The following is a 16,581-nucleotide window of genomic DNA, read 5'->3' as shown; positions in this document are numbered from 1 at the left end:
GGTCACTATTTCTTTATCACACAATATTATGAAGTCTTTCCCTAATGCTTAATTTCCAAAATAAACATTTCTACTGCCTCATTTTAAATGTTGGACAATTACTAAAAAGATAGCACAAATTGATTTCTGTCTGCTCTGTGGGGCAGGCGTCCTTTTGAGCCATGGACTCCAGAAACATACTCTGTATCATCAGCTGCATCTTGGGGTGAGATCTGCATGACATATGTACTCCATCTGGTATCTCTTCTTGTACATGTGTAAGGAGAGAGTCGAAGTGCTCCAGCAGGCCACCAGTCCAGATGGCCAGGAAACCAGAATGGCAGCATACCCCAAAGAGCATACACGTTACACAGCTGATTCCTGTCTAGTGAATTTTTGGAAGTTATGATCCTTGAGTTTGAAAAACTCATTCAGTGCCTGGTTTTATTTTTAGCATCTTAAATGCCTTTAAATATCTGTCTTGCCTGAAAAGAACTCAAACTTCTCATTGATTTTGAGAAGAGCTGTTAGTCTAGTGCAAGGAGTTTTGAAAACCCTGTTTGATTTTGATGGATAGAGTCTCTGATATTTGAAAGCATCAGATGCCATCTTGCTGTCCCCAAAAAACTGTTTGGACAACAAGAAAATGTTAAGATACTCCACATTCTGCTCTCAGTCCCTCTAGTGATCTCTGAAATAACTCTTGTGGGTTTTAATGGGTTTGCAGATACTTAACTGAGATAAAAATCTGGCTGAGTCACCACACTTTTATCTAAGCAGATAAATCTTACAGTTGTGAGAATTTCATTGCCTTTTCCAGTGTTACAGCAGTGAGTGGTTTCATAGAACCCTATCTAAAGCATCAATGTTAAATTTGTTTCATTTTTGTCTTTTTTATTTTTTTAAACTGTCAAACATAAATGTAGGTCCAGCTGGTGCAGAATGTCAGTGCCCCTCTGAAGGTCGTTGGTATTTAGCCAATAATAACAAGCACTGTATTGTGGATAACGGTACCAGGTGTGATACTGGTTTCTTCACATGCCTTAATGGGCAGTGTATCTCTGAGCGATGGAAATGCGACAACGACAATGATTGTGGTGATGGCAGCGATGAGTTGGAAAGTGTGTGTGGTAAGCATTTAAAATAACTGCACGAGAAAGTGATGTGTTCTCTGTCTTGCCTGTACTGTATTCTCTAATGCTGTGATGGCTTCATGATCGCGTATCTTGTGGCTGTAGTTTGGAAGTGATCCCTTGCTTGCTTTCCAACATAAGGTCTGAACGGCAACTGATTTGCCTTAAAATCCAAAAGCACTATAGTATTGAATTTTTATCATGTATAGCCAGTTTCTACTTTGCTTAATTCAAATACATATTTTACTTTTCATGCAGTCCGTTTTGCAGCTGTGTTTGCCCTGGCAGGTAAAAACATTGTGATTTTACATGTTACTTTGTTAGAGAACTTAGATTGTATTTTATCCATGTATATTATTATTAATAATAATAATACTGTTTTTTTTTTAATTTCCTGCAGCTTTCCATACTTGTCAGCCAACAGCTTTTACTTGTGGTAATGGGAGATGCATACCCTATCATTACCGCTGCGATCACTACAATGACTGTGGAGATAACAGTGATGAGGTTGGCTGCTTGTTCCGAGCTTGCGACTCCCACACAGAATTTACTTGCAATAATGGAAGGTGTATATCTCTTCAGTATGTGTGCAATGGAGTAAACAACTGTTATGATAATGGCACATCAGATGAGAGAAATTGCCGTAAGTTTATCCTGATTACCTAGTGCCTATTTGAGTCTGACTCTTTAGAGCAAAAAAGAGGCAAATGTGTTGGTGTGTGAAGAATTATGACAAAATCAGCAAAGAGGATAAAAAATTTCTTTATGTACATTACAGGTTCTGCTTTGAATTTGCTTCTATTTGAAGCAAATAGAATTGTTAAGATATTCCGGAGTACCCTAAGATATTACATAAGAACTGTTCCTTTAAATAGTCTGCTTTAATGCAGCAAATGCTAATGCAGTGCTTAATGTTAGGTCTTGTGAGTAATCCCAGGGACCTGAAAAAGATTATTTCAGGTGAATTGGATGCAGGGTTTATGTTTTTGCAGTATTAGTCTGGATTTGACAGCGGGCTTTTACTTTGTATCATACTATATTAATTATACTAGATTTAACCATAAGGACTGTATATTCTGACTCTTATACAGACACAGTTTATATCTATTCTGTTTAAAATCATATGCCTTAGCTCTCAAAAAGTTGTTAGTTATGTTTGTTTTCCTTAAGATGTAAACTGTGATGAGTTCAATATTGATTACTATTGCAGTTAATCAAACTAATCATGTCTTTGCAGTAAGATTACATTCTTCTGTGGAAAATTTATATCTGAAGTTAGAGAAATCGATGAAAATGTATTTAGAGGATTTTTTTTACTTTTTTGTTTGAACACTGATTTTATTTTTTAAACATATTATTTGTGACAATTTTTTCATTCTCAGTGAAATCTGAATATTTGAAATTCCTGGTGTATTAGTCATTTGTAGTCAGTCTGATGATTCATACAGTACCAGTTGGTTGAAAATGCAGGCATTACAGTGTGAATACATGTCAATTTACATTTCCTCACCCCCAAGTATTGGCATGTGTTTCTTTGATCATGTTTTTGTCAGGATTTTTGTCAATATAAGCAATTGTCTGATTGTTTCCATATAGCATGAGCAGTATGAGTGCACTCTAACAAGTGAGTGACATGGGACTCTGTTTAACAAGATTATGTGTCTTTCAATGAGATACAACTTAATGGTATTAAAAAATGCTCTAAAGAACTTTTCCTTTTATTTTTTCTCTCTTAAAGCGGAGCGCACTTGCCAGTCTGGTTTTACAAAATGTCAAAGCACAAATATTTGCATTCCTCGAACATATTTGTGTGATGGTGATAACGACTGTGGAGATATGAGTGATGAGAGCCCTACTCACTGTGGTAAGTTAATAGGGCCTTGGTTACTTTTCTTGTACTTCAGTAATTTATTCCGCTGCTTTTTACCTTTGACATAACTCCAACTGTTCTCAAAACATCTACTCTTATAATACTGAAGAGTTATAAGGTATATGCATTGTATTATTAGCTCTCAATTATCTCAGGCATGCTTTTATCTAATACAAAAGATCATAAGCATTTTTATACAGCATTTGAGGGATCGTTCCTTTTGCTTATTCTGTTCTGTACCCTTGATGGTTTTACAAGGTAATTGGCATGAAGTATTATAGTGAGTTGGCTTTTTCTGCAACTTTAACATTAGAATATTTTTTCCTTTAATCAAGTGAAACTGTATACAGTTTCAAATGTAATTTCTTTCAGCTCTTTCATGTAGTTATGTATGCCTTAGCATATGATTCATTGTCAATAGCTTATCTTTGCTAATACAGACATTTGTATTAGGTAGTAGTTAGGTAGAACTATAAAATGTTTTGGATCAGTTTGTAAAACATAATGGATATTTTCAGATAATGATTTATTTTTAATATTGCCTGAGCGGATTATTTTTGCTTTCACTAGTTTTCCTAAAAGTACCTGCCTTGAATTAACTATGCCACAATTTTTCTAGAATACGAGTTCAATTTTCCTAGCCAGAATGTGGCCATTTTTATCTAAGGACCCCTACGTGTCAAAAATGTGGCTATGTATACAGACATAGTGAGTCTTCTGCTGCTCATGAAAGGTGTGCTTTGTCCCTTGTACTGTTTGTGTCCTAGCAGCACTGCTGAATTACTTAAATTGAGAAGTGGTGAAGGGCAAGAAAGAGGGAGAGAAAGGGAGAGAATGGGAGATGAAAGAAGCCTGAAGACATTAATGAGCAATGTGGTAATTGCCTTTGATTTCCGTCATTAAAAGCACATAGACGAGCAAGTTAAAAGGCCGAACTGGGTCCTTTGTGGTATCTTGAAACCATCAGAGGGTATAGGAAAGTATCAGTAACTACTGAAGAAATTATCAACCCTACTATATACACCAGGATCAAAGGCCTCAGCCAAAGTGCAGAAGGAATATTTGCAGTGTGCTTAGCTGGAACAATTCAGTATTACAGGTTGTTCTTCATTGCCATTAAGAAAAGATTCCTACCTGCAAGTGAAGAAAAATGGGTGGGAGGAGGAAAGCATTATCTACCATGAAATATTACTTCCTTACTGCACATTTTGATTCCTTGTAAAAATCATAGAATCATAGAATATCCTGAGTTGGAGGGGACCCATACGGATCATCAAGTCCAACTCCTGGCTCCACGCAGGACCAGCTGAATCAGAACATATGTCTGAGAGTGTTATCCAGACGCTTCTTGAACTCAGTCAAGCTCGGTGCTGTGACGACTTCCCTGGGGAGCCTGTTCCAGTGCCTGACCACTCTCTCAGTGAAGAACCTTTTCCTGATATCCAACCTAAACCTCCCCCATCGCAGCTTGATTGCATTGCCTCGTCTTCTATCACTGGTCACCAGAGGGAGATCAGCACCTGCCCCTTTGCTCCCCCTCATGAGGAAGTTGTAGGCCGCGATGAGGTCTCCCCTCAGTTCTCCTCTTCTCTGGGCTGAACAAACCAAGGGACTTCAGCCTCTCCTCGTACGTCTTCCCCTCTAGACCCTTCGCCATCTTTGTTGCCCTCCTTTGGACACTCTCCAAAAGTTTTGTCCTTTTTGTACTGTGGCACCCAAAAGTTCACCAGTGCTCGAGGTTAGGCCGCACCAGCGCAGTGTAGAGTGGGACAATCCCTTCCCTAGACCAGCTAGCAATGCTGTGCTTGATGCACCCCAGGATACCGCTGGCCTTCCTGGCAGCCTGGGCACACTGTTGACTCATGTTCAACTTGCTGTTGACTGAGACTCCTGAGTCCCTTTCAGCATGGCTGGTCTCCAGCATCTAATCGCCTAGTCTGTATGTACAGCCAGGGTAAAGCATGGAGTCTGCTACCGCCTGGTTTGGGCGCTGGAGAAATGAGTATATTGGACTGTGGTCATCTTCTTGTGCACAAATCTCAAGTGTAAACGTAGAACATAGTTACAGTTGCTGCATGCAATCCTCTTTCCAGGGCAATTTCTGTCTACTTATTAGCTGGTACGTATACCTAAGGAGTGAATTAAGCCAGTTTTTTGCATACAAAGATAAAGCTAGTTTGTACAAAGAAAGACATCCTTCCTAGCATAATTTTCTCTCTTTCTTTTTTGGGGTCTGTAATATTTTTGCGTAACATGGACTCAAAAGCAGCTTAAAACAAGTTGGAAAGGTAACAGAAAGAAAGAAGTCATACATAGTTTTTTCTTCCAGTCTCACTGACTTGCACAAATAGTGAGTTTCGTTGTACATCGGGACGTTGTATTCCTGCTCATTGGTATTGTGATCAAGGAGTAGACTGTGCTGATGGCTCTGATGAACCTGCCTCTTGTGGTAAGTTTACACTCAGAAGATACAACACAGTGGGTTGTGGGAAACCGGTAGTTTCTCTTGTATACAGCAGCTTGAATCCAGACTAGATGGAAAATAAGCATCATCTGAGGTTTATTCACTGGTTCGAAATAATCTGAGTCACTGGGTAATTCAAGTCTGAAATACTTAAAGCTGTGTATGGAATATGAGGGCTTTTAATTGCCACAGTGACTTCTCTTTAATGTGCTTACTCTTAATGTATAACCTCCTGTCTCTATAAGTCTTTGGTGGCGAATCAAGTGTAGAAAGGTAACAAGTATTTTGATGTTGTTTTGGATGTAAAAGCAGATAACATGCTGTACAGGGATTGTGTGTGCAATATTGCATTTGGGGGGAAAAAAGGAATGTGGATGCAGAGGAACATTTTTGACACTGTATGAGGTAGAGTATCATAGAATTACAATAAGCAAATCCTGTGTGTACAATAGAAACTGATGGTGAAGAGGGGAAGAAGGTGAGAAGAAGTAATCTCCAGGGAGGAAGAGGAGGGGCTAACTGAAGTCACTGAGAATTGATATTACAATAGTCATTATTCTCACTGTAAAAGTTGGCATAACACAAGGCAGAACAGATTCTTCTATGGTTTAAGCAGGGCTGATAGCTCACTTTGCACATTGCTGGAGTTGCACCGTTAGCTTAAGAAAATGTCTTGCAGCTTATACCTTAACTGTCTTACACTTAAGCTTCTATTTTACATTTCATTGTTGTAAGACTCTCCCTAAAATACCTTCCTCAGTAGATTTTCATGGCAGTGCATATTAGTTTAACAAGCAGAGTGATTGTGTTCATTTTTAAGCGCCCCAAGTGCGGACTTGTTCAAGCGACCAGTTCAGATGTGATGATGGCAGATGTATCCCGGCAACATGGATCTGTGATGGTGATAATGACTGTGGGGATATGAGTGATGAGGATCAGAGACATAATTGTGGTAGGTGTTTAATGCAAATAGATACTGCACTTTCTTTGTCCTGCAGGCGTTTTTTTTTAGAAAACAACAAACCAACCTCTAAACCCCTGTCCTCTGCCCGTTTTTCTATCCATAAAAGTGTACGTTAAGCACGAGGTACACTCTTCCTGTACCTTCATTTTCATGATTTTGAATTAAAATGGATTATTTCACTGGTTAAATAAAAAGAAATTCTAATTTTGTGATTACTCTTCTTTGAATTGTTAAGATCAAACGGAAATATAATTAACCTGAGTTGTTTGTATGATCTGGGCAGCTATAGCAGCTTCAGTGGAAATACTCCCTGATCATCATGTACTACATCTTGTGCATATTAATAGCCACATGGTTTTGACATAATTTCTGTAAAAATTAGTGAGCAAAATAAGCATGGCTGTTTAGAGAGTGAACAAAGGAAAGAAGATTCACCAAGCCTGGTCTTGCTCCTTGATTCTTTTAGCAGCAGCTGGATACACTTGCAGTCCTTACCCTTTTTTACCACAATGGTGCTTCCTCTGTTTGCTCCCTGGAGCACAGAATACCTTGAAGCAAGCAGGGGATAGAGAGCCTTGGCCTAATACCTGGTCAGCTCCCAGAAAATGTGGCCAGGCACATGAAAAGCTTATACTGAGAATCCAGCAAGATCCAGACTTCTGCACGTGCCAGTGCCTAACGAGTACTGAAGTGCTTTGGCTCCCAGTCAGCCTCCATGAAGAGCAATGCTCAGTGAGAATTAGTGGGAATGAGCATGAGTTTTGCATATGAAAGTGTGCAGTGATATCCATCTCTGCATGTGCAGCAGAGCATGGCTTTGTTGTGGATTAAGGGTGGATATCCAGGTTGTGTGTGTGTTTGGCAGGGGAGGGTTTTACATACACAGAGTGTAACTTGGTGTGTCTGTGAACATGCTTTTCTTTCAGCAAACCGCAACTGCACAGCAGCAGAGTTCACATGCGCCAACAATCGACCCCCTCTCAGGAGGTGCATTCCTCGGGCGTGGATCTGCGATGGTGATGCTGACTGCAGTGATGCGTTTGATGAACACCAGAACTGCACACGGAGATCTTGCACAGAAAATGAGTTTACCTGTAGTAATGGCTTGTGCATCCGAAATACATACAGGTTTGTAACTACCTGAGCTGTTGCAAAAATTCTCAAAATTTAAAGTGAAGGAGCTAATTCAGCCTTTTTTTCCCCACTATTTAGTTGTTAAGTAGATCTGCATATTGTAATGAAACTATTTATCTGCTCTGCATTCATGCATTAGTTTTAACTTGAAAATGCTTTGGAACTTTCTATGTTAATATTCCCAGTAATTACCATTAGCATTTAATCCTTTTTATTGTACCTAGTTACTTCTCCTGGGGTGATTCTGTTCAGCTTGTAATGCATATGGGGAATACAAGCAGGACTCACAGGAAAAGACTCTATATAATATGACCTTGATTTCTGAAAGTCTTCCACTGGAGCCAATAATATCTGTCCTTTGGAAATCAGGAGAGTGTATCTATCCATCTGCCCTTGAGATAGTGTTTGTCTTGTATTTGAAAAAAGCGTTAATTCTTCTTCAGATGTGACAGGCGCAATGACTGTGGTGACAGCAGTGATGAAAGGGGATGCATCTATGAACCATGTCAACAGCACCAGTTTACTTGTCAGAATGGGCGCTGCATTTCCAAGGCCTACATCTGTGATGGGGATAATGACTGCGGTGATGAATCTGATGAGCTGGAACATCTCTGTAGTACACCAGAAGCGACCTGCTCTCCCCATCATTTTAAATGTGACAATGGAAACTGCATTGAAATCGTTAAAGTCTGCAATCGGTTGGATGATTGCTTAGATAATAGTGATGAAAAAGGGTGTGGTATGTATAAATTTATTTATACTCTCTTATTTAATTTAAAATGCTTAGGCAGCTTTAAAAAAAAAGAACTCTTAAGACAATTGCCTAATTACAGTCATATCTATTCCATGGTTCTCTCTCGGCAGGATTATAAGAAATGTATATATCTAATTTTTTCTTTTAATTAAATCATACTTGTTATATACTGTTTTAATAAACCATGAAAATTAGCTAATTATGTGAACTGTAAATACAGTTTGTGCGTTGTAATGTATTGCCCGTACATTTCCAAAATACTCCATTCATAACACACTCGGTGTGTTTGGTGAGAGACCTCAAAGGTGATAGAATGATTTTATGTTAGAATAAATTGTTTTCCTTGCTCCTTTATTACTGCAGCTAAGATTCATATTCGGGGGGGTAGCAGGGAGAGAGAGACAGAGAAAGTACATTGGAAAGTGACTGCACTATTTTCTCTGCTAGCTGGTTCCTTGACTAGAACTCCTTCCCTTCCCCAGGTATAAATGAATGCAGCGACCCTTCAATCAGTGGATGTGATCATGACTGCACAGACACACAGACAAGTTTCTACTGTTCTTGTCATCCCGGATACAAACTTATGTCTGATAAACGGACTTGTGATGATATTGATGAGTGCAATGAAACTCCATCAGTATGTAGCCAGATTTGTGAGAACACAGCTGGCTCCTACATCTGTAAGTGTGCCCCAGGCTATATCCGGGAGCCTGATGGAAAAAGTTGCCGGCAAAATAGTAATATCTCCCCATACCTTATTTTTAGCAACCGTTACTATCTGAGAAATCTCACAGCAGATGGCCAGTCTTACTCTCTCATTTTGCAAGGACTGAGAAATGTGGTGGCACTGGACTTTGACAGGGTGGAAAAGAGGTTGTACTGGATTGATGTGGGGAGGAAGGTCATTGAACGAATGTTCCTAAATGGAACAAATAAAGAGGCAGTGATAAGTGATGACGTGCCCAACGGGGAAGGTATCGCTGTTGACTGGGTTGGCAGGTAAGAAAATATGTTTTCTGTCCTTCTGAGCTACTAAGGAAATGATGTGTGAGAGAGGTTATCTTAGGGCTTTTTCTCCCACTTCATATGAAATCCCTGATGCTGAAATAGTTTTGGATTGTGAATGCAGTCTTAAACAACTGCTATGGAATTGTTTATCAGCATCTAATACATTACACTTTAATTGCTTTCATATCTAGTATACTGAGGTTATATCAGAGTTGCGCTCTCATCAATAATAAAGTAGTGCATATGACCCTTGGGAAAAACTTGTTAGGAAACCATCAATGAACAGACTAGTCAAGCAGGCAGATGGGATGTTACCTGTGGCTGTGGGGTAGGGATTCTGAACTTAGGCTCTTTATTCCTTTGCTAGCAGTTGTTGGGGTTGGGATGCAGGCTTCATTCTATGCATAAACAATATGTTACAACAGGTAACTAGATTCCAATGAAGTAAGTAATAATAAACATTAATGAAATTTAGCTCCAGTACCAATGCAAAAGGCATGTTTCTTTTGCTCTTGAAAAATGCATCTTTAACTGAAACTCAAACAATGTGATCTATATAATTTGCTGTAAGGAGAGCAGTATGAGGGTGAGGTAATCTGAAAGCACTTTGCATTATGGTAATTTTCAATTGCCTGCTGTGTGTCAAAAAGTAGTTTGATTTACTCCCACAGAAACTCTGTCCTTATGTGGTGCCCTCTCTGACAGTGTTCTTGGCTGTGTTTCATTAGGTTTTGCTTTCTGGGTACAGTACTATCAGTATGAAAAGTTTAAGTATCATGGATCAGACTCTGCAAAATAATGAGAATGGTTCAGAAAGTCACGTTTGGAACTTATATGAGAGTGTTTATATGAGTATGTCAATATAATAGTTTTTTAGCGTTTTTTTTAAACCACTTTGTTTCTAAACCTAATGATAATTAAAGTTGCCAGCAGTCCTAAATGCTTTATGATTCATGGAGAGGTGAGGAAGGAAAAGCCTAATCTTAGCTGAAGTGGTCCTACTGCTCCATTATTAATACAGTTGCTGAATTATTTTGGCTACCTTTAGTTATGTCTTCAGTCATTTTTTGTTTAGGTTTTTCAGAAAGACTGAAGGACAATACAATGGTAGATGAGTTTTTCTGCTTTCTTTCAGTGGAGGGAGAGGACTGGAGGATGCCATGGGGTGCAGGTTGGGGAAGACTACCTTCTCCTCCCTGGTGGGAATGGTACAGCTCAGGGTGGTGTAGACGGAGACTGTATCTGTCAGGCTATTTCTGGAATGGCCCTGTGGATGCTGGAGCTGATCAGCTGTGCAGACAATTTCAAAGTAGCCTGCTGTATTTCTAGTTAAATTAAATGCTTTATTTTGTTGCAAGCTTTTAAAAATCGTCACTTCAGCTTGCGTGATTTCTTTGATTACAGCTATATATAATTCCTAGGCAATTAATAGAAGTGTTAGAAAATTCTAGGTGAAGTTTAAATTAGGCCATCAAACTGCTTAGGAATTTTCAAAGGAGAACTCGGCAACTGTTCTACTTGTTTGGTGAGAGCAGAGGTGACAGCCTGGAACAGATGGTGATTCTCTCCAATACTTTACAGCCCTGGTCACAATCCATTGCACCTGATGTCTGTTTTCCTCCTCCTCTTCACTGGCCATTGTTGGTAGGAGAGGAAGAGAAGGGAACTTTAGGAATTTATAGGCAAATGGCATATTATTACTCAACTGAACAACTGCAAGTTTGAATTTGGCACCAATGTCTGTGGATGCAGTAACAGCAGGAGTGAAAAGGGCAGTCTGGAGCATGGTGTAGAAGAGATGTCAGTATGGTGTCTGTATTCTTCCTTTACAGTGGATATATTGCTTCTAGGAGAAAAAAAAAGTGAAATTTAAGATGCTGTGAAGCAAAATAAACCAAAAAAATTAAATAAAAGTAAATAAATTAACTCTAAAACATTTCAGAAAATTGTACTGGGTGGATGCCTACAAAGATTGTCTCTATGTTTCTGAACTTGATGGAAGATTCCGGAAAAAACTGGTGGATCAGTGTGTGGATGCCAACAACACTTTCTGCTTTCAGTACCCCAGAGCAATTGTTGTTCATCCAAAATATGGGTATGACACTTCAATAATGCTTTTCTTTTCTTTTGCAAATAGTCTGGCACTGTCTCTGAAAATCTGAACTTAATTTTGGCTGCCTGCACTTAGATTTGTGTGGCATTAGATCTAGTTGCAGCTTAGGAAAAATAGTAGCTTGCCTTTCATAGGTATATATGCAGGGCTGTCAGATATCACCAAAAGTGGAATTTGTTTCCATGTGGACAAGGAAATTTTGATTGCCAGGTGAAAAAAGGTTGATAGAAGTGTGTGTGGTTTGATAGATAGTAGGGCTGCCAGTTGCATTCTTTAATGACAATTGTGATCACACAATCGTCTGCTGTAACAGTTAAAGTAACAAATATATTAACCTTTTTCTTATCTTCCTCAATCTCTGCTTTAGTTCTGTTGCAGGAAATACTGTATTTGAGGTGTGGCTTCTAGTATTTACTTCAGTATATTTTTACTACAATCCTAACTATATTTATTTGAACAGACAGATTTACTGGACAGACTGGGCGGATCGAGCCTATATTGGACGAGCAGGCATGGATGGCAAGGAGAAGATGGTGATTATCTCTGCAAAGCTAGAGTGGCCCAATGGACTCACCATAGATTACACCAATGACAAGCTCTACTGGGCAGATGCCCATCTGAATTACATTGAGTACGTACACAGAAAAGAATAAAACAACTAAATAATTGTTCATGTCAGATTGCAATGGTAGCATTTATAGATGCTGTAAGCATCGTACCTATTTCTACCCACATACTCTGTAGGAAACCAGAGTCAGAAAATCTGGACTAGCAGGCACTACGAATCACTAGATGACACAGTAGCCTAGTTCCTATATTTGCATCCCAGGTCCCACTGGAAGTGGTCCAAAAATTACATTCACAGTCTGTACTCGAGTATGCAACTTTTCTAGGTGTACAGCCTGAACCAAAGCAAAACTGAGCATGAAATCACTATTTTTTTCTGATTCTCTTGTTTCTGCCTACAGATAAGAATTGAGCTGTGACTAAACTAGTTATGTGCTAATAAAATAGTATACAAATCATTAGAAGATGTCTGAACATTTATCCATAGGTATGACATGGAATTTCCTGTTAGCATATGGGGTTTTTTGTTAATCAGGAAAAATCTATTAATTGATTCTAGTGTTAGAAAAATTCCACTTAAATATCAGTAAAAATTAATAACTACCATTCTGGTTCTTGTCAAGCATTGAAATACTTAAAAAAACAATCCTTTGTAGTTATATTCAAATTTATATTTGTATTCATATTTACATGTGCATTTAGACTTATATTTACTTCTTCTCTACATTCATTCTTCTGGCAGCCTTTTCTATCCTGAAGTGTTAAAAATGTCTTTTTAAAAATGTATATTAATTATACGTATGTTTCTCTGTATTTTTTTCTGTTTTGTATTTCATAGTTTCCCCCTATAGCAAGGTAATAGTAAAAATATAAAATCTTATTAAAGATATCTCATCAGGGGAGGCTTTAAATCAGAAAGACATGTAAAATCTAGGAATATAGGAGGCCTGTTATTGTCTTAAGTATTCCATTATTAGCAGTCTGAATGATCCAGGCAAGCTAGTCTCCCATGTGACAAAAATAACTTGCTATAAGGCAGTAAATGTGCAAAATTTCATTGGACTAGGTGATATGCTTCTGTGGGAAGACTACATTTCAGTGGATGTTCCTCTATTCCATTTATTTGCGTAAAATAACCTGTTTTGCTTGCCTGTATATCTTAAAATGAATTCACTGAGGACAGTGCTCTATCATTAGGGACTAAAGAAGCTGCAATTCCACATTACATGATCCTGGTCACTGATAATGAAGTACCAGAAGCACACAAAATAAAGATGTTAATATGTTCTAGTGTTTATCTGAATGTTTTGCACAATCTTTCTTTGTGTAGGTACTCTGACCTGGATGGACATCATCGTCACACGGTATATGATGGGACTTTACCTCATCCATTTGCAATAACAATTTTTGAAGACACAATATATTGGACTGACTGGAACACAAGAACTGTTGAAAAGGGAAATAAATATGATGGATCAGACAGGACTGTTCTTGTGAACACCACACACAGGCCATTTGACATCCACGTTTACCATCCATACAGACAGCCATTTGGTGAGAAAACAGAATTAGATTTGCATTTAGAGGGTCAACTGTTATCCAGAGACTAATTAAAAGGGTCATGAGTGTACTCAGTTTTTGCCTTTGCTGAGGGAATAAAATGCACAGAGTGAATATAGGCTTCTACTTTACATTTATAAATTGCCTTTTCTTTGAATAGCAATGACTGGAAATGCATAATTTTAGTTTTTAAAACATCATGGCTTAATAGCATACATTTCCTGTATACGAAATATATGAAATGTGAAATCATACATATTTCTCTCACTAGGTGCCTACTTACCTAGGTTTTGTTTTTCAACTTACTACATTTAAGCTTTCAATACAGCATCAGAGAAGTCTGTTGAGATCTTTGTGTCCTGGGATTTACGAAGTATGGTAATATTTATTCTTCTCTTTTACCAGTTAATAATCCTTGCGGCACCAACAATGGTGGCTGTTCTCATCTTTGTCTAATAAAAGCTGGTGGTCAGGGTTATTCCTGTGAATGTCCTGATAACTTCATGATAGTACAGTTTGGCAATACAGCGCACTGCCTTCCTATGTGCTCTAGCACCCAGTTTCTCTGTGCAGACACTGAGAGGTAAGTCCACTGCTCACCATCTTTTTTCCAATATCTTTTTAAGGATATATTTTTACTGTTTAGTCTCTTTTGAAAGGGCATGAAATTAGGTATTCCTTCTGCTCTCACTGTGAGTTTGTGGTGTGCTTGCAAAGGCAAAGCCAGGACCAGGCGGGCTTCCATTTTGGAAAAATACTTCTAGACTCATTGTTTAAATAGTATTTTTTTCCTTTTCTTCCTATTATATGACATTGCTAATGTAGCAAAGTTTGGGTTGTTAGAAACATCTACCTCCAGAAGCCATTTCCACCTGAAGTCACAAACCTGGAACCTTCTCTTATTTTTTTTTTTTTTTTTTACATCTTTTACAATGTATGTGTTTCTGCCAAATATATGCTGTCTGCCAGCGGCCCAGGAAAGCTTTGGGCACACATTTCCAACTCTTTTTCTGAGACAACAGCAGTGGAGGGAGAGGAATGGTGATGTAAGAGCTGCTGTGCTGAAATTGTATCACTGTGGGGCCTGTGAGGCAGGTGTGCTTTTTGGATGGCCTTTTGAAGCAGTGTAACAATGAAGATGCCTAGTGAAATTCTTGTGCTAACATTCAGGTGAATTATTAAAATGTAACCTCATTAAAAATCCAATTGAAGATTGATTTAAAAAGCATGAGAGATGGTTACCACAAATATACATAAAAATTAAATCCTTATTAATTTGCTGTGAACTTCCTTCTAGAGGCTCATCAATATAATCTGTTTCTGGTGACAGGATTCTGGCATATTTTGTAGCATTTGACATATGAAACAGAAGACGTGAAATTCAAGATGTCTTGGAATTTTCAAGAAATAACACTGAAACAAGACTGTCTTTTGATGGTTATATATCTGCAGAGACATATCCTCAACAAATAAAACATTGTTTTCTCTTTGTAGGTGTATTCCTATCTGGTGGAAGTGTGATGGACAGAGGGACTGTCGAGATGGCTCTGATGAGCCCCCTACCTGTCCACACCGATATTGTCCTGTTGGGCAGTTCCAGTGTAATGATGGGAACTGCACAAGTCCACATTTTTTGTGCAATACCCAGCCCGATTGCCATGACAGATCAGATGAAGATCCTGTACTTTGTGGTATGTTACAACTAATAAATTCAAGTGTTTTGCCAGTGCAAAGCATGTAAACTATGTATAAATTTCAGAATCATTATGCCTTTTTTACAGATGACTCCATCTGTCTACCTCACGTTTTCTTTTCTAGTCTTGCACCTGCTAGAGTAATTTACCTCAGTGCAAAAGCAGGGTAAAGGACAGCAAAAATGTACTATATCAAACATAAACATTTTCTATACCTTTGAGACAGATTTGCACTGGTGTAAATTACAATCTGAGGTATAAAATACTAGAAGCAGGACTCGCTTTGTTTTGTCCAGAGTAAAGCCATGGTGAGTATGAGGAATCTAAGGCTTCCTAATGTCCAGGTCAGTCTACCAGGTATGCTAATTTTCCCTGTATTCTAGAGATTTGCGTGATGGGACAAAATTATTTCACCCTCTGCATTGCACAAAATCCAGTGTGTGTGGGAAGATTTGTTTTGGAGAGCTGTTTGTGATGGCAGTATTTTAGAAATGTAGCCTAATTGTGCTTATGGAATAATGTTATTTCCCTAAAAACTTTTCTTATTCAACATATTTATGTCTAATTTAAAAAAAGCGCATTCTTAGTTCTCTTTTGGTAAACATTGTAGTTCTGGCAGTTGCAAGCTTAGTAATATAAAGGGGAGATACTGGTGGGGGAAAGCAATGTGGTTGTATAATTGATAGTTTCATTGCCTTCCATTAGCAAAGTGTTTCTAACAATAACAGAATTAAATGAAATGTCAATTTTACCTGAGTTTCAAATAGCTAAGCTCTTAAGTGTGCCACAGGGGAATATTAAATAAGTAAAAATGGGGCAGTTGCATAATGTGTCACCAGTCTTAACATACTAGGTAAAATAAAAGTCAGTTTGGGTCTATATAATTCCTTCTGCTCATCATCTCATGCATGGGAATAGAATCCTTTAGTCTAGAAAATGTATGGAAATTATAATGTACTGTTTCCTCTTGAACAGTTTGGCAGTATATGTGAAAAAGTAGTAGGGTGGTATCCAGTGAGATGTTCAAAGTCTGGAAGCAGAGGTCAGTGTTGACTCCTATTTTCATAGACCTTCAGAGCTCCTCCAGTTTGCCAGCACTGCTGACATCAGCTTCCAGTGCTTTGCCCTTTGGAAACAGAGGCTGTACATTTATGGGTTGTGGAGCTGTTATTAGCATGGTCTTCTGCTAAGTTTTCTGACATGTTCATTCCTAGGCAGAGGAACAGGCCCATCAGACAATGTACATCTATGTTGGTAGCATGGCCAGAGCTGCAATGTCACTTAGCTCCTTTGTGAAGTGATTGGGAGCCCCCGCCTCAGCTATGTTTGAATGCTGGGTTT

At 38.5% G+C, this 16,581-nt stretch overlaps 1 protein-coding gene across 3 annotated transcripts in view; it reads left to right on the top strand.

Annotated features, from left to right (window-relative positions):
• LRP2 (LDL receptor related protein 2) overlaps positions 1-16,581 on the top strand; it is a 130,624-nt gene that overhangs the window by 82,886 nt on the left and 31,157 nt on the right. For all 3 annotated transcript variants that reach the window (XR_008577639.1, XM_054829946.1, XM_054829947.1), the window contains exons 43-55: positions 906-1,109; positions 1,513-1,755; positions 2,851-2,976; positions 5,312-5,431; positions 6,267-6,398; positions 7,337-7,538; positions 7,988-8,283; positions 8,781-9,297; positions 11,249-11,401; positions 11,880-12,050; positions 13,317-13,540; positions 13,952-14,129; positions 15,041-15,237. Coding sequence is in view for 2 of the 3 variants with exons in the window: in XM_054829946.1 (XP_054685921.1) it covers positions 906-1,109; positions 1,513-1,755; positions 2,851-2,976; positions 5,312-5,431; positions 6,267-6,398; positions 7,337-7,538; positions 7,988-8,283; positions 8,781-9,297; positions 11,249-11,401; positions 11,880-12,050; positions 13,317-13,540; positions 13,952-14,129; positions 15,041-15,237 (2,763 nt within the window). In the remaining variant the exon portion in view is untranslated. The remainder of the gene's footprint in view (positions 1-905; positions 1,110-1,512; positions 1,756-2,850; positions 2,977-5,311; positions 5,432-6,266; positions 6,399-7,336; positions 7,539-7,987; positions 8,284-8,780; positions 9,298-11,248; positions 11,402-11,879; positions 12,051-13,316; positions 13,541-13,951; positions 14,130-15,040; positions 15,238-16,581) is intronic.

Source organism: Grus americana, chromosome 6 (assembly GCF_028858705.1).
Source record: "Grus americana isolate bGruAme1 chromosome 6, bGruAme1.mat, whole genome shotgun sequence".
Taxonomy (NCBI): Eukaryota; Metazoa; Chordata; class Aves; order Gruiformes; family Gruidae; genus Grus; species Grus americana.
This window is presented reverse-complemented; position numbering and strand designations above follow the sequence as displayed.